The 22,286-nt window shown below is 41.4% G+C and overlaps 2 protein-coding genes across 4 annotated transcripts; one reads left to right on the forward strand and one right to left on the reverse strand.

Annotated features, from left to right (window-relative positions):
* Window positions 1–7,192: 7,192 nt before the first annotated feature.
* Window positions 7,193–12,140, forward strand: rps2 (ribosomal protein S2). 2 transcript variants are annotated; one of them, XM_080724777.1, is made up of 7 exons: window positions 7,193–7,230; window positions 7,569–7,703; window positions 8,631–8,720; window positions 9,004–9,111; window positions 9,808–10,141; window positions 10,986–11,077; window positions 12,019–12,140. In XM_080724777.1, the coding sequence occupies exons 2-7, from the start codon at window positions 7,572–7,574 to the stop codon at window positions 12,094–12,096; spliced, it is 834 nt and encodes a 277-aa protein (XP_080580903.1). In that variant the 5' UTR covers window positions 7,193–7,230; window positions 7,569–7,571; the 3' UTR covers window positions 12,097–12,140. The 2 variants fall into 2 exon arrangements, with proteins under 2 accessions (XP_080580903.1, XP_080580904.1); XM_080724778.1 differs by having other exon boundaries at window positions 7,203–7,213.
* A 2,681-nt stretch (window positions 12,141–14,821) lies between these two features.
* LOC308284227 (kallikrein-14-like) lies at window positions 14,822–21,482 on the reverse strand. 2 transcript variants are annotated; one of them, XM_080724781.1, is made up of 4 exons: window positions 21,360–21,482; window positions 19,856–20,045; window positions 17,504–17,771; window positions 14,822–15,171 (listed from the first exon to the last, which is right to left on the reverse strand). In XM_080724781.1, the coding sequence occupies exons 1-4, from the start codon at window positions 21,394–21,396 to the stop codon at window positions 14,887–14,889; spliced, it is 780 nt and encodes a 259-aa protein (XP_080580907.1). In that variant the 5' UTR covers window positions 21,397–21,482; the 3' UTR covers window positions 14,822–14,886. The 2 variants fall into 2 exon arrangements, with proteins under 2 accessions (XP_080580907.1, XP_080580908.1); XM_080724782.1 differs by having other exon boundaries at window positions 14,822–15,265.
* Between the last annotated feature and the right edge of the window lie 804 nt (window positions 21,483–22,286).

Here is a 22,286-nt window from a genome sequence, read left to right on the forward strand (position 1 = left end):
CAGAAGGCCTAATAACAGAGTCCATGTTCTGAATCTGATGCTCTTCTTGTATTAAATGTACTGTATAATAAATCTCTATGGGACAAACTGTGTATGCGTCTCTCTGCATTCATGCACTAACTGTACGCCCCGTGCTGAGGATGTAATGAATGCTTGTTCAAGTCAGATAACAATATCTAGAAGAGTGGCCTTATAACCTGCTAACCTAATGAAAATGAGTCACAGCTTGGATTAAGCCTCTGTCCATAACATATTTGACAGACAATGCCAAGTCACTCTGACATTTCTTTGTAATAGGCAAATCAATTATTACTACACTGCTTTGTTTTTCAGGGAGGGATGGCTTTAAAGGAGTAGTTCACCCCCAAAATGACTTTTTTGCTATTGATTACTCATGCCAGTTCAATAATAATATTTTGTATTTGTCGCATTCCTAAGACAAGAAAGAGTAAATGTACCCCCATTGATTCTGGATGGGGACCTGAATGCATTAGTCATTTAATTGATTTGAGTACCCTCTGCGACAAATCTTTGAAAATATCCTTTCCACAAGCTCACATGTTGCTCTGCAGTGCACTGGGGCCGCAGGCGGCAGTGGCTCAGTGGCCGCTTGCCAAATGGAAGGTTCCCAGTTAAACCCCGAGCTCCCACAGATTTCATGTCCTTGAGCAAGACGCTGAACCCCTAATTGGTTCCGAAGAGCAGGTTGATGCCTTGAGAAACTCCACCATCTGTGTAAGAATGGGTGAATGTAATGCTACACAATATGATAATATCTGTAAAGCGCTTTGTAGAAAGGCGCTATGTAAAATGTACCATTTACCACTGATCTAGAAAGAGCAGAACAAGACGGGTGCAATGACGCCACCCTGAGGGACAGCCAAGAACGCTGCTATTTCAGTGAGTCTATTGCAAGGCATTTAGCAGATAATCTTTATCCAGAGAGCAGAGCAGACACTGCATCAGGTTGTGACTTGCAGATATAGAGGCTGGGAATGAGGTTATCCACAGAGCAACTGGGCAGTAATAGGGATACTAGGGTTTCAGGATACTAGGGATATTTACTAGGGATATATTAGGGATACTAGGGTTTCAGAATAGGGACGTTAGCGTTCATGTGGTTAATACTAGTGCCAGATCCATTATTGGCCCATGTTTTAAGCCAGGCATTGGTTCTCAAAGTGGGGCTCTTGGGGGGTTCCAGGGGGGTCCCCAGAAAAATGTGTTAATATCATTTTAACCACTTTATCCATTTGTATTTTGGGATATTCAAAAATAGTAGATATACAACTTCACAGTGTGTCTCTTTGTGCTGCACCGTGAGATTGTACAAGTTGCACATCTGCTCTTTTTTAGATTTTTTTTGGAAAATCTTGAAAGTGTTTGAAACATGTTGAATAATAAAACATGCTATAACATTAAATCTTCACTTCTGGGGGTCCCTGGCAATAAATAAATAAATACACATTTTCAGATGGTGATAGTGTTTCTTGGCCAAATATAGGCTATGTTGGGGGTTTCAGAACTACTGATTTAAGTTACTGTGATATTTCTGTATATAATGATTAGGTTAATCTTTCTGCCTATGGCATCTCTATCCTTGTGTTTCATAAACAAACCCCCTTAACTGCACTGGGATGATCAAAACGAATACAGGTCCTCTCGCCAAATTTCCAACTCGCCAAATGACGCCAAATTAGTTTTCTAGGGCAGCTCGCCAACTAGCGTGGACATGTCGCCACATGGGTTAGGATGCCTCGCCAAATGCTCCAAGGACAGGTCGCCAAAACAGCTTGGATGGCTCACCGCCCCTAAGCCACGGACTGTGATATAAACAGTGGTGGAAAAAGTAGGCTACTCACATGTTGTACTTAAGTAAAAGTATCAATACTGCACTGTAGATATACTCTGTTACAAGTAAATGTCCAGAATTCAAAATGTAGCCTACTTGAGTAAAAGTATGAAAGTATTGGCATCAAAATGTACTTAAAGTACCAAAAGTAAAAGTAGCCTACTAAATGTTTGAAAATAGCAGATCTACAGCTCACAACGCGTCGTGAGCTTGTAGATCGGCTATTTTCAAATAGCCAAGGTATAAAATGGGGCTAAAGTGGTCCATGCATTTTGTTTTATTATAGCCTATTCTATTTTTTATCAGCAAAGTAGGCCTAATTAGTAACTAAAGTTTTCAAAAATTGTCTTCTTAATATGAGTCTTTCACACATAACATTCCAAGAGGCTAAATCTCATCAAATGGTGGTCCATGGCTCCTCCCAGCGGTCCTCCAAAACGACTACTATAAAAAAAGACACAGATGCTGATTATGATGGTCCATCCCAGGCCAGGAATTTCATCATTTTAGGGGCAAGGCCACTTGGCCTTTGATGTTGTCCATTTTTTGAGGGCACAAATGCCAGGGCAGGGAGGCCATCACATAAAACAAGATTTTAGTCCACTGAAAGAATTTGTTGAATTTAAGGGTTAGGGATTATAACCTAAGCTGCAGTGAAATAAATAAATGATGATATTTACAATTTGATCCATGCTCAGCCCTGCACCATTCAAAGTCACTGGATTGGTTTAAAGCTGGGGACCAGGGAGCAGGGCCGTGCTTACCATACAGGCAAACTAGGCAGCCGCCTGGGGCCCCCTCACAGCCTGGGGGCCTCATGAGATTATTATTATTATTTTATTTTTTAACCAACATGGCCATCAGGGGGCCCCAGTTGAGCTCTCAACTGTGAGACAGAGAACAGTTGAAGTGAGGGTGAGGGTTAACATTAGCTCATTAGAATCTGAAAAGAGTGTGGCTCTCAAAGGTGTGACCAGAGAACAATGGTCCTGATTACCCAAGCGGTTCTTTTGTGTCTGTTCTGTGATGTCACGTACATTACTTTAACTTTAAGAAGGATCGATGCAGGGAATGGATACATTATTTCTAAAGTGTGTGTATATATTTATATTTAAAAAAAGTTTTGAGGGCCCCCATATTTATATATACATATAATATATGTGTATCAATTCCATTTCATTTTGGGGGCCCCAGATAGTTTGAAGTGGGGCCCGGGATGAGATCAATATAAAAGAAGGGTAAAAAGGGCCTTAACATGAAATGTGATGTTTAACTTGAAATACTTTCACAGGGTTTACTGGGGCTTCTTAAAGATGGCACGCATAGTTTGTATACTGTTTATTTATATTTAACATTTTGAGGGGCCCAAATATATCCATTTGGGGCCTCTCAATCTCTCAAACAGGCGACCGAGTATTTCCCGGTGAATCTGTGCGCAAAGGTGGGGGCCGATGGGCAAGGAGGGTTGCGAGCTTATGAGAAACAACTAAAATAAGACCTTAAAACCTGGCGAAAACAGTTGCGTGCATTAGCGGAAGATGACGATAAAGGAAATCCTTTAATGGAAAACATTAAATTAACTTCTGAAAAGCATACACGGCCTTAAAACATGGCAAAAACAGTTGCGTGCATTAGCGCAAGATTAGATGAGGATAAAGGAAATCATTAAATGGAAAACATTAAATTAACTTCTGAAAAGGCTTCACCCACCTCGAGTCTATAGCCTACTAAAACTAGTGAACCGCGATCTTGCCACACGTGAATAATTGTGGTTGTAAACAATAACACAGACAATATAAATCCTTGTTGTGGGAAGAAAGGATATCATCATGGCCCCAAATAACTTTTAAATATCTTGCAATTGGCGACGAGTCTCTTACTAAATCGGCAAGATTACATTACATAACATAATACATAAAAGCTAAGCTATATAACCTCTCCATCATCAGCAATAGTCAGTGATTCGTGTCCCCCACACTCCCAAGCCCCCACCGTTGCGCACAGATTCACCGGGAAATACTCGGTCGCCTCAAACAGAAACACCCAGGGGGCTCCATGAGTTATCGTCAAATATAAATAAACAGTAAAAAGGCCCTTAACATAGTCATGTAATGTATGTGTTTAACTTCGAATGGATATGTATAGCCTTAACCCACTGACTGTCCTGTGAGACAAACTTTGTCTTTGAAAACCACTGCAAAACATGCACTTAAAAGTTATTCTTATTCTTATTAAAATTACGTTTTTTTTTAAAACACTATAAGTAATAACACTGATTCAATTCATAGGTTTAATAGTGTATGAAACTTGAGCTGAAGTGTGTTATTTAACATGAAGCAACCATCCTTAGATGACATTTCTGCCACAGACATGCAGCTAATTACCACCTGAAAGAAGTTGGCCTGTCGCTGCAACAATGGGCTCTGATTATCTGAAAAGAGCTTTAATGTCACAAGTTACTTTAGTCTCCTTAAAAATATAAACAAGATTTATACTGTATATATTTATATTTAACGTTTTGAGGGCCCCCAAATTCATTTGGTGCCCCACCAGCTCTCAAACTCAAGCTCTCAATACCCTCATATATAAATAGTAAAAGGGCCCTTAACAAAAGGCTGTTAACATGGTCATGTAATGTAATGTTTAACTCAGTATTCTTATTCTTATTACTTTACCTGTCCTGTGTAAGTTGCTTCTGGTGAGAGAAGTTGAAGCTCATTCTTTATGTTCTATATGTCAAACATTGTGGCCATCCATAGCTGAGTGGTTAGTGAGCCTGCCAAGGGAACCAGATCCCTGGTTGTCACAGGTACGATTCCAGGCCAGGTTAGCAATGTGTTGCAGTGTCCCTGAGTAAAACACCCAACCCCTGTTTTCTCCCTCCTCCTGTTATTATTTTCTCTGGAATTCTTTTGAAAAAGTGCTAGAGTTTATAGGCTATTAAACTTGTGTTATTAAAAAAAAAATATATATATATATTTTCAAATAATTAAAAGCTAAAATATAGGAAACAAAACATAAGGGAGTATTTATTCGCGACCCCTAGAAATTGGTCCGCGACCCGCATATGGCTCCCGACCCAGGGGCCTCAAACTGGGGTTTGCCTGGGGCCTCCAAATCGCTAAGCACGGCCCTGCCAGGGAGGGTTAAGATTTCAGAATCTCAACAAAAGACACTGGCGTCTACATGGCCAGAGAGAGACACTGGTGTCCACTGTCTACATATTGACAAGAAAGAGACAGAGGATAATGTTGAACAGTCAGCTCAGGTTGGGCATTAAGGCCTCAAGTCATGCCATTGGTTTGAGGGGCACAAGGCCAAACTGAGGGGCAATGGCTGCCATGGCCTTCATGGCCTCCATGAAATTCCTGCCCTGGTCCATCCTCAAACAAATATTTACATAGACACCAGTTCTCAGAGGTGTTTATCTTAAAAACATGTCTAACTAAAGTTTGCTTAAATAAAATGGCACAGTAGAATTCACCTTTATGCAATAAATGTCAATCATAATATTGTAAAACATACATTAACCACTTTAGCCCTATTTCGTAGGCTACCTAGTGATATTGCCACATTGTCAAATTGTCAAAACCTGTTCACAAAATGGCATGTTGTTTTCCCCCCTCTGAAAATTGTTAGGGAGAGTTAGATCATTATTTTGTTATATAAGAAGGGGATATCTTAAAAAAAAGTCCTGGAATAAATTCCTTGCCAAAACATTTCCTCACAAATATGTTTGTAAAGGTGTCTAGTAACACATCCCACAAAGACTGAAATTCAGTTTCCCTATAGGAGAATCAGTTACAGCTGAGTCCCATTAAATTAACTATACAGGATAAAACACACCAAAATAAATATGCTTTAAGTAGCATGTGAGGGGTCAAACTATGGGTTTTTAATGATTCTGAATCCATTGCAAGCATTTGTTTCTGAATCCATTGCAAGCATTTGTTTTGCGCGGAAAACATTCCTTGGGGTCAAGGCGGCTCCCACAAAACTTTGAAAAGTGATGACCACTAAACAATAATTAGATGGGGGCTGTTTTCTATTCTCTTCTTAATATGAGTCTTTCACACATAACATTCCAAGAGGCTAAATCTCATCAAATGGTGGACCATGGCTCCTCCCAGCGGTCCTCCAAAACGACATAATCTGCATATCTTAAACTAATGGCCCATTAACACCAAGGTGGATGGAAGCTGAGGGTGGGGCTTACATGCCTTTAAAAGCAAGATTTTTTTTGTACAGATATTACAGCAAGATTTTTTGTACAGAGATTACAGCAAGAGATTTTTTGTACAGAGATTACAGCAAGATTTTTTTTGTACATGTTTTATTCTTTCTCCATTTTTTATTGATTTTTTACAGAGATTATAAACACTCTTCATTCTTAAACACTTGTGCTCTTGAATAAGCCTCCACACACACACACACACACACACACACACACACAACACTCTTCATTCTTAAACACTTGTGCTCTTGAATAAGCCTCGTGTATCATTCACAGTGCTCTTGAATAAGCCTCCATGAACGTGTATCATTCACAGGCCCTATTCCCTACTGGTTGGCGAGCTGACTCAGGAAATTTGCGAGATGTCCTTGACTGGTTGGCGACCTGACTTCGGCGACATGTCCCGCGAATTTGGCGACTTGGATTTTTGGCGAGTCGACTGGATACCATCAAAACTACACAGCTATATATTTCTGTTTGCATTTCCAAAGCATTCATTCTTACGGTAGGCTATAGGTACAACTTGAATAATAATAATAATAAAATCTACAACGCAAAACACAAGCCAAATTGTGCTTTTGTTGTTGGAAAATGTAGAACACGGGTCTTCAACAGGGGGTCCGGGACCCCTAGAGGGTCCTCAGAGTTACTACAGGGGGTCCTCCAAATCTTTGTGTGATAGAAACTTTGGTTTGGTGTAGAGTGGAAAAAGAGCCGACTAAGTACAGAGTGAAAGGTCAAGTTTATTATGTATCTGAAAACACAAATTGACATGAATCCAAAACACACTGATGATTGTCCTGTCAAACGATGAAACTATATGGAATCTATGAACAGGTTGTGGGGTTCCCTGCTTCATCCCTCTCTCAAATAAGGGGTCCTTGACCTTAAAACGTTGAAGACTCCTGATGTAGAAGGATAAAAATGGGAGAAAAGAAATTAAAATATAACATTCATGGATCAATGGCAAAGCTCCAGTTACACATGATGACCGGCAGAGGGCGCACTACTCCCATCCCCATATCCTGTCTGCTGAAGGCTGAAGAAAGGAAAGTCTCGCGATAACGCCCCGGGTATAAAACCCCACCGGAACCGGACATCGGTCTTCTTCCTATCTTACACATCACGTAAGTCAGTGTGCTGGGTATGTACAGAGCTGTCACTACATTCACAATCCTACTGTTATCTCCATAATCCGTCCTCTAAACGCATGGAAACTGTCATATTAGTACTTATCGAACCTTCTAGAACCATTTGGTTGCGTTATTAGTCGATATTTGGAACGGATTGTAACATTAATTCATCTTTCTCATGTGAATGGCCATGGCCGGTAAAAACATGGCGGTGATGCTCGTGTGCATTGTGTGAACACATCATGCTAGCCTTGAAAGAAGCATAACTGCGCATAAATACTGAGTTATAATAAACATTTTAAAGGCTTGTTTAAGTTTGTTTAATGATGTGTGTTTGTGTGCTGAACAGCAAATGGCGGACGACGCCGGTGGTAGAGGAGGTTTTCGCGGAGGTTTCGGCGGCGGGGGCCGGGGTCGCGGCCGTGGACGCGGCAGAGGCCGCGGCAGGGGCCGCGGAGCCCGGGGCAAGTCCGAGGACAAGGAGGTGAGAGCGGGATGCACATGGGCCTGTGTTATGATGCTTGGACACAGTACTGATCAATATCTGGAACATGAAAATGGTCCAGATAGAATAGATATTTGATTGAGTACTTACAGTTTTTAAAGGAGACTATGCAATGATGCTAATAGGATGACTCATTTCTGGTGTAAAGCTAGCTACTTGTCAGTCTAGGCACAGTGGCAAATTGCAGTCAGGTGCTTTTATGGTTTTGAAGGATAAATTGTAAAAGCCATTTATTTTGCATTGTGCTTTGTGACTTTTCTGACATATTATGCATCGTGCTGTGTTCTGTCATTAAATTCATGGTTTGCATTTGTAGTCCTAATTCCTAAACCGGCCATATTGATAAACCAACACAGGTGTTCAATTTGTCTGAATGGCATAGAACCAGTAGAACCAGTGTTCTACGTTAATCAAAACACCTGTGTTGGTCCTCAAAATGGCTGGTGTAGGACTACAAATGCAACCCATGAATTGGAGGTAAAAAAAAAAAGTATCCTTTTGGTAGACACAGTAGCAGTGAACTGTACTGTCATGAAACTGTACCTTATCCTATGCAAACTTCTAATAAAGTCTTATATCTCACACATGTAAAAAGGTTGTTTTGAGCACTTGAATGGGCCTTTATAACATTCTGTTGAAAGGTGCAGTTATTTGGTTTTCTAAAAAGAGAAATTGTGTAACTGTCAAATGGTGTAAATGGCAGATCTACAAGTTCACAAAGCTGCAAGGCATTGTGAGCTTCTACATTGTTCTTTTTTAATGGGGGTGGGGAGTACCTTAATGATTCCACCTAAAAACCAGATGTGTGACCACAATAGTATATGGGAAAAATAATAATAATACTTGTGTGACTGTATGAAAATGTAAAACGTGGTGATTAATTGAGATCCGTTGTCCTCTCCTCAGTGGGTTCCAGTCACCAAACTGGGCCGCTTGGTCAAGGACATGAAGATCAAGTCCCTGGAAGAGATCTACCTGTACTCCCTGCCTATCAAGGTAAAAAAAAGTGGTCATTGAAGTACAAATGATTGAAAAATGAAATCCCCAGCTAAATGATTAATTATGTTTACTTTGTCACATTTCAAGTAAATAAAATATGTACTGTACTGTGAATTTATTCTGGGTCCAAGGATCCTTTAATCACGTTGTCTAACTAATTTGTAAGGTCATACTGTTCAGGATTTAAATGTGGAAATTGGGTGTTGAATTTAAATGTGTTTAATTGGGAATGCTTGCCGTGAATGTCCTTGTTGACGCTCGTTACATTTGTGTCCACCAGGAGTCTGAGATCATCGATTTCTTCCTGGGCTCTGCTCTGAAGGACGAGGTTCTGAAGATCATGCCTGTCCAGAAGCAGACCAGAGCCGGGCAGCGCACCAGGTTCAAGGTGAGCCCTTAACGCTAACGCGTGTACAACTGTCACATAGTGAAAATGCCAGATCTACCAGCTCGCAGCGCATTGTGAATGTGACTCATTGTGAGCTTGTAAACATTTTGGTGCACTACGATAGTCTTCATTAATTGGCTTGAACCCATTTAGGCCTAAAATTATTGCATGCTTTTAACTATTGGCAGATATACAAGCTCACAGCGCGGCAGGGCTTGTAGATCTGCTATTTTTGAAAAAGTCGTGAAATTGTGTGCAAATCTTTGAATACATGTATTTTCAAAGCAAACATTTGTAACTCAGATATTGCTTCTGGGGGGGGGGGGGGTCCCTGGAACTAAATATTTTGAGATGAGGGTCCATGGCCAAATAGATCTGCTACTTTTCAAAAAATAATACACAAAATGTGTACCCGTTCTAAATGGGTTAATAGACTTAACTGTACTGATATCGCATTGGATCAGTCAAAAGAATCTTCCATAACATATTAATCACAGATATATGTATGGTTTAAAGCCTCAATTTGTGATTTCTTCACCTGTTTGGCAGTTTGAAGAACAAGATGGCCAAAGCAACAATTTACATATTGTATTATTACGAAACTTGACTAGTGTGCAGGGATCCTTTCATACCATTTCACAAATATTAGATATTATTTTGCTTTAATCATGGATATCCTGTGTTTGTGTCCTGCAGGCCTTTGTCGCCATCGGAGACTACAACGGTCACGTGGGCCTGGGCGTCAAGTGCTCCAAGGAGGTGGCCACCGCCATCCGTGGTGCCATCATCCTGGCCAAGCTGTCCATCGTGCCCGTCAGGCGAGGCTACTGGGGCAACAAGATCGGCAAGCCCCACACGGTGCCCTGCAAGGTGACGGGCCGCTGCGGCTCCGTGCTGGTGCGTCTGATCCCCGCCCCGCGCGGTACCGGCATCGTGTCGGCGCCCGTGCCCAAGAAGCTGCTCATGATGGCCGGTATCGACGACTGCTACACGTCTGCCAGGGGGTGCACTGCCACGCTGGGCAACTTTGGTGAGGAGAACCACTTTAGCAGGATCACCACGATCTGTTGAGATGGGGTTTACAGATCAATCTTAGAATATTCTGTAAAAGTAAAAATTCTTAAAACTTAAATATATTTCTTGAAACTTTGATATATTCTAGATGCATTGCAAATTCAGTTAATTATTCCAAACCTGTTTTTGTTGACATTTTGCGTTTTTATGGCATACAGCGCATGAATATCAAAAGTCCATATTCCAAAATATTACAAGACTCCTCAAAACAAGGATATATAATTGAGACATGTCAACCTTCTGAAGTTGTAAGTTGCTTGAAATTTCCGAAGTCAGTTATGATTTGGGGTGCTATGGCATCTGCAATGCTTTTTTTACACAAGATTCAAATTTGTATAGATTGATCTGTATTTGGTTGTCTGTCAAGTTACTGTAAATGACATGGATGGACCTTTTTGGAACCTTATGAGGAAAAAAAATGAATATATCAATTAATGGATGCACAGTACACTTTTACAGACTATCATCATTGTCTGATGCAGCTGCTTACAACGGTAGTGAAATGGATAATCTGTATAATACCGTCTAATAAGGCAGCGCTTACAGAAGCGGGGTAAACCCATTTGTACACATTTCTCCTGCTCTGCCCAGCTTCACCTGTACTGTGGTGTTGCTGACTTACGAAGGAGAGAAAGTAACGAGGATATTAATGCACGGCAGAAAGACCTTCCTGGTGGTCTCTTCTGTTCCCCATTCCTATGCTCTACAAACTATCCATTAGTAGGAAGATGATAACCCAGCCAGCAGCGCTGGATGCTCTCAGCTCGACCCACTAACTGTTGTTCTCCGTCTCTTTGCAGCCAAGGCAACCTTTGATGCCATCTCCAAGACTTACAGCTACCTGACCCCTGACCTGTGGAAGGAGACCATCTTCACCAAGTCTCCCTACCAGGTTGGTACCGTGCAGTGTTGTCAGTCAGGCCTGCAACTGTCCCTTCACTTCCATCCATTAGAATTTTGTATTTACTAAAACTGGATATTTGGCCTCCCTCGCAAGTGACCGTTTTCACTTGGAGCAAAAGCTTGTTGCGAGTACCCATCTGTCCAACTGACCTTCTGGTATCTAAAATGTGAAATTCATATACAGTGTATTTATTTTTTTATAATGGTTTAAATCCATTCACCACAAACCTTAATGCTGATCTACGTCCAGGGTTGTTAAGTAACGGATTACATGTAACGGGATTACGTAATCAGATTACAAAAAACAGGTAATTTGTAAAGTCTCAGGTTACATTTTAAAATGTGTAATCTGGATTACAGTAACGGATCTGAATGATGGGGGGTTACATGCTGGAGTACATTCTCCCCTTGCCCTCATCAATTTTACAAATAAGTTATAACGCCAAACAATAAAATAATCAAATCGAATCAGCGTAAAGTACTGCCACTTCGCTTAAGTAAAATTCTGTTGTCCTTTTCCTAATTTCATTGGCTCAATATTCTTATCTAGTTATCAATGGTAAAACATGTTTTATTTAATTAGAGTTTTTCTAAACGGTAATCCAAAAGTAACTGAAAGTAACTAGTAGTTACTTTTTAAATTGTGATAATCAGATTACGTTACTGACTACATTTTCTTTGCAAGTAACTTGTAACTGTAGGGGATTTCTTTTTAAAAGTAACCCTAACAACCCTGCGTCTGACTAAAAGCTCGCAATATGTGGCGTCATTTCATGACACTGAAATGAGCACCATACATTTCATAATTGATTAAATCAATTGGTTCTATTGACAGTTGCAGGCCTACTGTACATCAGTTTGTCATTTTAATAAGTAGAGGCGAGCTCAGATCATAGAACTGACCTTTGTGTTTTTTTTTTTGCTTCCCAGGAGTTCACCGACCATCTGGCCAAGACTCACACCAGGGTGTCAGTGCAGAGGACCACGCCTCCTGTCCCTCCCTCATAAATATGTTTTTTTACAGAATAAAACCTTCTGAAACACTGTAAGAAGGTCTTGGTTTATGTTTGTTTTTTATGCATCTTCCATCATCATGAAGCAGACATGCTCATGGGTTTATACATTGGTTGTACTGTAGTGTAGAACGGTGGGTTTATACATTGGTTGTACTGTAGTGTAGAACGGTGGTTCGCAAACCTTCAGGCAGAGGCCCACATCCTGACAAGCACTTGATATTGTAATGGTTCCACAGATATAAATTGTACAAATGTATGCCTTTTGGCTATTCTCAATATTATAGTTTATTGATTACTTTTGACGCTACTTACATTTAGTCCCGGAATTATTAAATGCTTTAACAGTGGCGTCACTTCAGAAAAAGCTAAGGTATGTCAACATGACTGGTGTCTTGCACGCGCGCCTTCGCGCTTGTGCATGACACCAGTCATGTTGCCATACCTTAGCAACAGCCATGATACATTTATCAAGAAGTACATTCTATTTTTCCCCTGTTTCTATGGTTTCTTGGTCTGGATATGGCAGCCTGGAATGGTTCAAGTGCAGCTAAACTTGGCATGTTAGTAAATGTGCCACAATTAACAATAATGCATGCATTGTACCTGTGCAGCTGACCTGTGAATATACCATTTTGTCAAGATGGGGAGAATACAAGTGTGGAGAATATAATTATAAGACCTTGTTAAAGTGACCATTATGTTAAATTTTGCATTTGTAGTTATTTTACTGTAATTTAACAACATAACCAGCACAGATAGACCAAGAGATATTCATGCATTTATATTTAAAAGTAGATTTTATTCTACCCCCTGGACCTAGGGTATGGCAGCTGCATACCCAATTGACGCCCCTGTGCTTTAACTCGGGTCTGCCAAAAAAATAAATATATTTTCTAGATGTTCAGTGCCATGTCAACATGCATAAGGACACTCATCAAAAGTCAGACATGTTTTGATTGTCAGGACTGTTATAATGTTCACCACTCAAAAGGGCAATAACCAACCTATACTGTACCTCCCCACCCAGACAGTTCAGTTTTAATGAATGTAGAATTATGTGCAGGATGTCATTTGCTGACTTAATTTAATTGACGTTTAAAACAATATTTGATTTTAAAATCTAAATCCTCTCACATCTGCCAGTGTTCAACCTCCCTCGTGCCAATGTTGGTACCGGTGCCTAAGGTTGCCTAGCCCTTCTTTAACTATTGGAAAAATGGCAGATCTACAAGCTCTGCTATTTTTAAAAAAATCGTAAAGTCTGAATCTTTTTAAAATGGAACATTTGGAACTGGTATATTTTCTGGGGGGTCCCTGGAACATATTTTGAGATGGGGTCTGTGGCGAAACGCATAATTTTGGGGATTCTTGAGATGAAAATGTTTGCGAACCACTGATTTAGAAGACATTTATAGAATCTGGTCAAATATTCAGACTTGCACAAATGTTCATGATTTTTCAAAAAATGGCAGATCGCCAAGCTCTCTGTGCAGCACTCGTCGGTGCCACGCTGAGCTTGTATATCTGCTATTTAATGGTTAAAGCATAAAAATGGTTAAGTGGTTCAAATCCAAAGTACACAGATTTGCGTTCAGGCCTTTATGGATTAAATGCGCAGATATCATAATACACTTTACGCTAATGTTGGTTTGTTAAATATATTGCACAGTAACAAGCAAAATCAGGGGAACCCCATGCATTTTGAGAACCACTGCTGTAGAAGAGACTTGCAGTATGTATCTGTACATTGTGGAAGGTTATATGTATGTTACTTTGTAGATTTTGATTATTACAAAACTACATCCGCTCTGTATACATTTCTGTAATTTATACATTTTGAATACCTGAAAAGTTTGGGGTTCAGTAATCTGAGTTCCCAGAAGCCTTTCTCTTTTCTCACCACTAGGGGGTGTTTAGGGGTTCAGACAGACTCGGAGTCTTGCTCAAGGACAATTCAACACCAACTCTGGGGGAGCCCAGGATCGAACTGGTAGCTAGACACACAAATAGCCTATGTGTTAAAGAGACTTCTGTTTTCTCACATCACCTCAAATGTCTCCTGAGTGTAACTTGCCTCTTGTCCATGTTTTCTGTTAGAATATAACTGAAGGTTATTGTTAGTGCATGGAATACAAACACCACTCGGAGTCACTTATACCATGTAAGAAGATCTGGGATCTCGATTTATTACCAAATAAGATTAAGGATATCATATTAACCCATTTAGGCCTAGAATTATTGAATGCTTTAACCAGCGCTGCGAGCTTGTAGATCTGCTATTTTTTTTAAAGTCGTGAAAATGTGTGCAAATCTTTGAATATATGTATTTTCAAAGCGAACGTTTGTAACTCAAATTTTGCTTCTGGGGTGGTCCCTGGAACTAGATATTTTGAAATGGGGGTCCGTGGCCAAATAAATATCATTTTGGGGGTCCTTCACATGAAAAGGTTCGAGAACCACTGACATAGTAGTCTCTCAAGAACAGACTAACTGAGCTCCAGTCAAGTGAAAAGGACCTTTTCTTTGACGATGGCTGGCCAGATTGCTGACATAGAAACATAGGTTTTTTCCAAAATTCAAAAGACACTTATAGAATCGGGTCAAAATTAAAATTTTCACGATTTTTCAAAAATAGCAGATCTACAAGCTCGCAGCGCGGCACTCGGTGCCGCGCTGTGAGCTTGTATATCTGCTATTTTTTTTATATTTAAAGCATAAAATATTGCGTCATAATGTGTTCAGGCCTATCAGTTGTCGTCCACTGGGTTGCTGGTTGTGAGCATCAGAGTCCTGTGACGTCATGGATCCAGTCTCGGTAGAAACACACGTCCGAGGCTATAACTGGTGCTGCACACACCTCGGCCGAGCCCCTTATGTGTGTTCCAAAGACCTGGCCAGCGTGTTCGATGGCTGTACCCGAGTCTCCCTGCCAAAGACCTGGCCAGCGTGTTCGATGGCTGTACCCGAGTCTCCCTGTCAAAGACCTGGCCAGCGTGTTCGATGGCTGTACCCGAGTCTCCCTGTCAAAGACCTGGCCAGCGTGTTCGATGGCTGTACCCGAGTCTCCCTGCCAAAGACCTGGCCAGCGTGTTCGATGGCTGTACCCGAGTCTCCCTGCCAAAGACCTGGCCAGCGTGTTCGATGGCTGTACCCGAGTCTCCCTGTCAGGGTATGAGCAGAGAATGTTAGAGAGGCAGGGGCTGACATTTCTAAAAGGGCCTTTTGGTGAAAATAGCAGACCTCCAAGCTCACAACGCATCGCTCTGCGACACGTTGTGAGCTTGGAGGTCGGCTATATCCAGGGGTTGATACCACACTGAACTGAGCATAATCAAGTCGATACTGGAGATGTGGCGTAACGGCATGGATTTCTACTCGGAGAGGGCAATTCTTTCAACATAAGATGCTGCATTCAAGTTCATGGCCAGGGGCCAATTCTGATGTCCAGGGGCGCCACAAGGGGTAGGAAAGTGGGACTGAGTTACTGGGGCCCAAGGTGGAGGGGCCCTAATAACTTTAGCTATTGAAAAATAGCAGATATACAAGCTCACAGCGCGGCACCGAGTGCCGCGCTGCGAGCATGTAGATCTGCTATTTTTGAAAAGTTGTGAAAATGTGTGAAAATCTTTGAATATTATGTATTTTTTACAAACTCAAATTTTGCTTCTGGGGGTCCCTGGAACTAAATATTTTGAGATCGGGGTCCGTGGCCAAATATATATCATCTTGGGGGTCCTTGACATAGGGTTTCTTGCACACATCTTCAAGATTTTTCAAAAAATAGCAGATCTACAAGCTCGCAGCGCGGCACTCGGTGCCGCGCTGTGAGCTTGTATATCTGCTATTTTTCAATAGTTAACATTCATGGGGGGGCCCGCAGTGAATCCTTGTACCCAGGGCCCAGAATTTGTTGTGACGCCCCTGCTGATATCTTACCACTCAAGGTGACCGTACGTATGTTATTATCAGCCACTAGAGTCGGTGTTCCATTAACTTTACTATACAGGGGGGAAAAAAAGCAAACATTGTATCTGCTTTAAGTAGCAGATGAGGGGTCAAACTAGGGGTTTTTCATCATTCTGAATCCATTGCAAGCATCTGTTTTGCACGAAATACATTCCTTGGGCTAAGAACTGACCCACAAGACTATGGTTTAGTGATCAAAGTGATATGTGGGGGCCATTTTAGCCCAAGGTATGTTTTTCGTGCAAAAGAGATGCTTGCAATTTATTCAGAATCATGAAAAAACCCTAGTTTGACCCCTCACATGCTACTTAAAGCAGAATACGTTTTGCCTTTTTTTCCCCCCTGTATAGTAAAGTTAAAGGGACACCGACTCTAGCGGCTGATAACATCAATTAAGCTGGGTCTGGAGAAGGCACTTTTTACAGACCGATAAAAGGGAAAGAGCTTAAGCCCCCTTTGATGTCTGTGTGTGCTGTGCACGTACCTGCTCCCTGTGCTTAGTGACACACAGAGGTGTGTCAGCTGCGAGCTTGTAGATCTGCTATTTTTGAAAAGTTGTGAAAATGTGTGAAAATCTCTGTGTGAATATATGTATTTTTTAAGCGAACATTTCTAACTCAAATTTTGCTTCTGGGTGGTCCCTGGAACTAAATATTTTGAGATGGGGGTCCGTGGCCAAATACATATCATCTTGGGGGTCCTTGACATAGGTTTCTTGCACACATTGTCACGATTTTTCAAAAATAGCAGATCTACAAGCTCGCAGCGCGGCACTCGGTGCCGCGCTGTGAGCTTGTATATCTGCTGTTTTTCAATAGTTAACATTCATGGGGGGCCCGCAGTGAATCCTTGTACCCAGGGCCCAGAATTTGGTGTGACGCCCCTGTGTGTCAGATAATTATTATATGAATTGTTTACTATTCAAATGTTAACAAACTCACAGGACACATATCCACTCTCTCCCCTGGACGATGTTCATAGCAGAAAGTATTGTATAGATCAGGGGTCTTCAAATCTTAGTGTGATAGTTTTTTTTTTTTTTCTCCTTTTCTATATTAACCACATTAACCCTATAACGTTCATATTCTGAGAACTTCAGCCCAAAATAGAAGATCTAGAACCTCTTTTCTGCAGAGGTTTGGTGCAGAGGGGAAAAAGAGCAGACTAAGTACAGAGTGGAAGGTCAAGTTTATTAAGTATTGACGGTTCAAGTGGTTAAATATCTGAAAACACACATTAACATGATTCCAAAATATACTGACGATTGTGCTGTCAAACAATGAAACTATATGGAATCTATGATAAGTTTGTGGGGGTCCCTGCATGCTTAGTCTCTCTCTCTCAACTAAGGGGTCCTTGGCCTGAAAATGTTGAAGACCCCTGGTCTAGATCTCAGACAACATTATCTGAAGTGAACTGTGAACACAGCTCACCTTTGACCTCCACAGTAGGATGGGTAGGATGCGGTCCGGTCTGCGTGTACCCAAGCCCTCCGACCGTGACCTCCACCCCCATGGCAGGCCGCGCGGGGGCAGGTTGATGACGGGGTGTCCATACACGTCTGCAATGAGCTCCAGAAGCATGATGTCGTGGGGACGACCCTGGCTATCCTGGTAAAAGTGCTGTCGATTCACAGGGATCACCTGTTGCTGCCGTGCTGTTAGTGGTTGGCCATGCACACCCAGTGTCACAGCCAGGTTCCTGAGTGAGAGACGGTGTTGATTTCGTCAACTAAAATTATGACTAAAAACGTGTCGCGCTGCGACGCGTTGTGAGCTTGTAGATCTGCTATTCTCAGCTCACAACCAAGGTGTAAAATCGCGTCATTATGATGCCAAAATACATTTCAGTTGACTAAATCAACTGTAGATTTAGTCGCCTAAAATCTTATGATATTTAGTCGACTAAAATTAGACTAAAACTAATACTATTCAGGTAACTAAATTATGACTAAAACTAAATTACATTTTATTCAAAACTAAAACTAAATCAAAATTTGCTGTCAAAAACAGCACTGGTGAGAGAATATATGAATGCCAGTGAGACGATGTTATCGTCTGGATTACAAATTAGACTACTTGTCAATATGAATTTAGGGTAGAGAAAGCTTATCTTAAAGGAGCTGTTCACCCCCAAAATGACCTTTTCTCTATTTATTACTCACGCCATGGAGACATCAAAAATGTAAAATAAAATGTACTATAATCACATTTTTGTCTTAGGAATGCAACAAATAGAAAGGAATATGATTGAACTCAAGTCTCCATGGCGTGAGTGATCAATAGAAAAAAAGTAATTTTGGGAGTGAACTAGCCTACTTCTTAAGGCCTATCCATACTTTTTTGTCGGAATGTTCAGACTTTGCGACATGCAGCTTTCCGAACTCTAATTCGGGGTAATGCTTTTCAGAGGTTGCGAGTGATGTCATTTTGTAGTTGAACCGGACCTTTCAGATGAAAGGTCCGGTTCAGATCAAATGGTTTAATCAGAGAGAGTGGGCTATGGACTTTGGACTTTCAACCTAAAGTGACTTCTCAAGTTCTCATTTAGTGTCAATTCATTTGAGGCCATTTCATTTTCTTCTTTTTTTTCAGCAAGAATTTCTAGATGTCAGAGCTTTACTAATTTCCAAATGAAATTTCATTTGGAAATCTGTCTGTCTCTCTTTCTCTCCCGCACACCTGCACACACAATTTACCATTAAAATTTAGCAGACTCTTAATCCAGAGAGATTTACAATAGCATCATCATCAATACATCAAATGCATAGAAATAGTAATCTGCCATCCTTGCCCCTCAGTTTGACCTTGTGTTGTGCCCCTCCAAAATATGTCTTGCCCTGAGGCCACAGTGGCCTTAATGCTCCAGCTGACGGTACCACTTTCTCCTCTGACTCTCTTTAATATGTAGACAGTAGACACCGGTGTCTCTTTCTTGTCATGTAGACGCCAGTGTCTTTTGTTGAGATTCTGAAATCTTAACTAACTCCCCAGAGTCCCCATCTTTAAACCAATCCAGTGACTTTGATTGGTGCAGGGCTGAGCATGGATCAGATTGTAAACACCATCATTGAACTAGTTCACTACATATTAGGTTATCATCCCTCACCCTTAAATTCAACAAATTGTTTCCATGGACTAAAATCCTGTTTTATTTGATGGCCTTCCTGCCCTGGCATGTGGCCTTGGTGCCCTCATGGCACATACACACACAGGGGTGTCGCACCAAACTCTGGGCCCTGGGTACAAGGATTCACTGTGGGCCCCCCATGAATGTTAACTATTGAAAAATAGCAGATATACAAGCTCACAGCGCGGCACTCGGTGCCGCGCTGCGAGCTTGTAGATCTGCTATTTTTGAAAAATTGAGAAAATGTGTGCAAGAAACATGTTTCCATGTCAGTGATGCTCAAATAACTTTTTCATGTGAAGGACCCCCAAAATTATATGTATTTGGCCACGGAACCCCATCTCAAAATATTGAGTTTCAGGGAACCCCCAGAAGAAAAATTTGAGTTACAAATGTTCGCTTAAAAAATACATATATTCAAAGATTTGCACACATTTTCACGACTTTTCAAAAATAGCAGATCTACAAGCTCGCTTACAGCGTGGCACCGAGTGCCGCGCTGTAAGCTTGTATATCTGCTATATTTCAATAGCTAAAGTTACTAGGTCCCCTCCAACTTGGGCCCTAGTAACTCAGTCCCACTTTCCTACCCCTTGTGACGCCCCTGTACACACACACACACACACACACACACACACACACACACTACTCCTTACCCTCTTCTGCGCCAGTGCCCGCCACAGTGTGCCGCTGTCAACACCCAGTGTGGGCTGAGAAGTGAACCTCCACAGCCGTCCCGTACAGGACCAACATCCACGTGGTATTGCCTTACGGTCGCAGGACAATCTATTCCTCCAACCACTCTCTTCTCCCTGTTCCTGGCCCTGGGAATCCTGGCTGCTGCAGCTGAAATAAAAACATCAACAAGTTCGATCTGACTTGTTTTCATTTTTCATTTCATTTTTCATTCAGTTACGGGAGTAAGAGAGGAAATGACCGTTTTGTCTACCCAGGGCGGAGATGCGAGAGACTAGGAAAGTCTTTTGTACCGGCTTCTCTCAAGCTGTACAACGAGACACACAAGGACTACCTTCCTAACGTAGGACGACGGTAGCCTTTATTTCCTTACTGGAACTATATCTGCACTGAATTTGACCTCTAAGGACCTTCCAGGGAGGGTGTTTTTTGTGCGTCTTGCCGCATCACCCTTTCTTGTTTATTTTTATTTTTATTCTTTTTTTTGCTAGTTGTTTTTATCGCACTGACCTTTGGACACTGCACTATTAGGTTGTGTTAGTAGTTTTATTTTAGTATTTCTGCTTGTGTTTGACATGATGTAGAGATACTTGTTGCACTAACTAGCATTGACTGTTATGGTCACTTTGATTTGGGCACTGTATAATTTTTTGATAGTCGTGCTTTAAGACACTTTATGTATATATATTATTCGTTCCCTTTCCTGTTGTACCTTGCTCTTACTGTACTTACTGTACTCTGTACTCTGTTCTTGTTTTTTTCTTTTTATCTTTTCATACTTCTCTGTATCTTTGTAAATAACCTTATACTGCTGTGCTGCCTCTGGGCAACACATTTTCCCCCTTGGGATAATAAAGGTATCTATCTATCTATCTAAAACATTCACACAGTTCCTGGAAGGTTGTCATTCATCAGGCACGTGCACACATAGACATCAAAGGGGGCTTGAGCCCCTGCCCTTTTACCCTGCTGTAAAAAAAAGTGCCCTCTCCAGACCATGAATGCATGCTTTTACTATGGAGAAAGAAATGCAAATGCCGCCTTTCCTACAGCATTAAGGAGACCTCTCTTTTCTGAACTCTCCTGAACTTGAATGCAACATTTTATGTTGAAAGAATGTGTCCTCCGTCTCGAAATCCACATCGTAGGCTGCACGCCGAAAATAGCTGATCTAATGATCTAGTATAACAAACCAACGTAAAGTTTAATTGTATAGACTAGAGGGTATCTGCATATTTCTTAAGTCACAATTTTAGGACTTTTTAACACCTCTAAAATGACAAAGTAGACATTGGTCAAATTGTTCAATATTAGAGGCAGAAATAGTTAAAATAGCCGATCTACATGTGTTAGCACAACATCTCGCAGCGCAAGGCCTGAAAAGTCGCGGCCTGAAAAGGTTGAGAACCACTGGTTTAGGAGACGTACCTGACAGGTTGAGAACCACTGGTTTAGGAGACGTACCTGACAGCATGAAGAGAAAAAGAACGTGAGTCCTCATGGCTGGCTGGCTGACTGGCTGGCTGGCTGGCTGGCTGGCTGGCTGACTGGCTGGCTGGCTGGCTGACTACACCAATAGTATTTAAACTGTTCTATCACCAATGCAAATACTACCAGTAGTAAATGAATAACAGGCCTCTGCTCTTCATCAGAAAGATGGTAAACATTTCTGGATGACCGGTTGGAGGGAGCTATTCAGGGATGTGCTGGCCATTGGGAAAAGCGGGACAACTCCCGAACGGCCGGTTCATTCCCGGCCAGTCCAGGCCGGCCATTAGAAAAAGAAAATAAAAATGTCGGCCTTCGTTCCATTTTGGGGGCTGGGCGGCCAACAAAGTAAATCGTCACTGTCGGGCAGAAACCTTGTATCTCCAAGTTTCAAATTTGTAATTTTTTTCTTAAAGCAAAGCCCTACTTCATCATACAAGGCTGTCGCACAAAAGTAGTGAAAACAGCAGATCTACAAGCACACAACGCCTAGCCCTTACCCGTTCAAAGATATGAGCTCCGAAATGATGTGCAGTGTGTAGGTTATGGGATGTGCACTGTGCACACAGTATATGAGGGATGGAAAGTAACTTTAACTGGTGCTTGCATGATAATATGTAGGAGCATCAATGTAAGAAATACCCGTTTCGTTTAATGGCTACAGAGATACTGTGTACCGATCTGCATGATTTTTGGAAACAATCTGTAACAGGGCCAGACAACGCCCCACTGAGGAGAAACGCTGTTTCAGACACTCAGACAGACAGACAGATTTTTGTTAAATTATATGTTAGATGGTTTTGGACATACAAGGTTTCCACCCGACAATGACGAAATATAACTCATGTAATTGGCCCACTGGCTTGTCACTTGTCATGATCTGAAATGGCAAATATTTGAGTA

The sequence above is a fragment of the Nannobrachium achirus genome (genome assembly GCF_963921795.1).
Source record: "Nannobrachium achirus genome assembly, chromosome: 4".
Lineage (NCBI taxonomy): Eukaryota > Metazoa > Chordata > Actinopteri > Myctophiformes > Myctophidae > Nannobrachium > Nannobrachium achirus.

Excerpts from the sequence above, each read along its gene's own strand:
- rps2 (XM_080724777.1), top strand. The coding sequence starts at position 7,572 with ATGGCGGACGACGCCGGTGGTAGAGGAGGTTTTCGCGGAGGTTTCGGC. Across the intron at positions 8,721-9,003 it reads TGTACTCCCTGCCTATCAAG|GAGTCTGAGATCATCGATTT; the intron begins GTAAAAAAAAGT and ends TGTGTCCACCAG. Across the intron at positions 11,078-12,018 it reads TCACCAAGTCTCCCTACCAG|GAGTTCACCGACCATCTGGC; the intron begins GTTGGTACCGTG and ends TTTGCTTCCCAG.
- LOC308284227 (XM_080724781.1), bottom strand. The coding sequence starts at position 21,396 with ATGAGGACTCACGTTCTTTTTCTCTTCATGCTGTCAG. Across the intron at positions 20,046-21,359 it reads TTTTCTCTTCATGCTGTCAG|CTGCAGCAGCCAGGATTCCC; the intron begins GTACGTCTCCTA and ends TTTTTATTTCAG. Across the intron at positions 17,772-19,855 it reads GGGCACTGGCGCAGAAGAGG|GAACCTGGCTGTGACACTGG; the intron begins GTAAGGAGTAGT and ends TCTCTCACTCAG.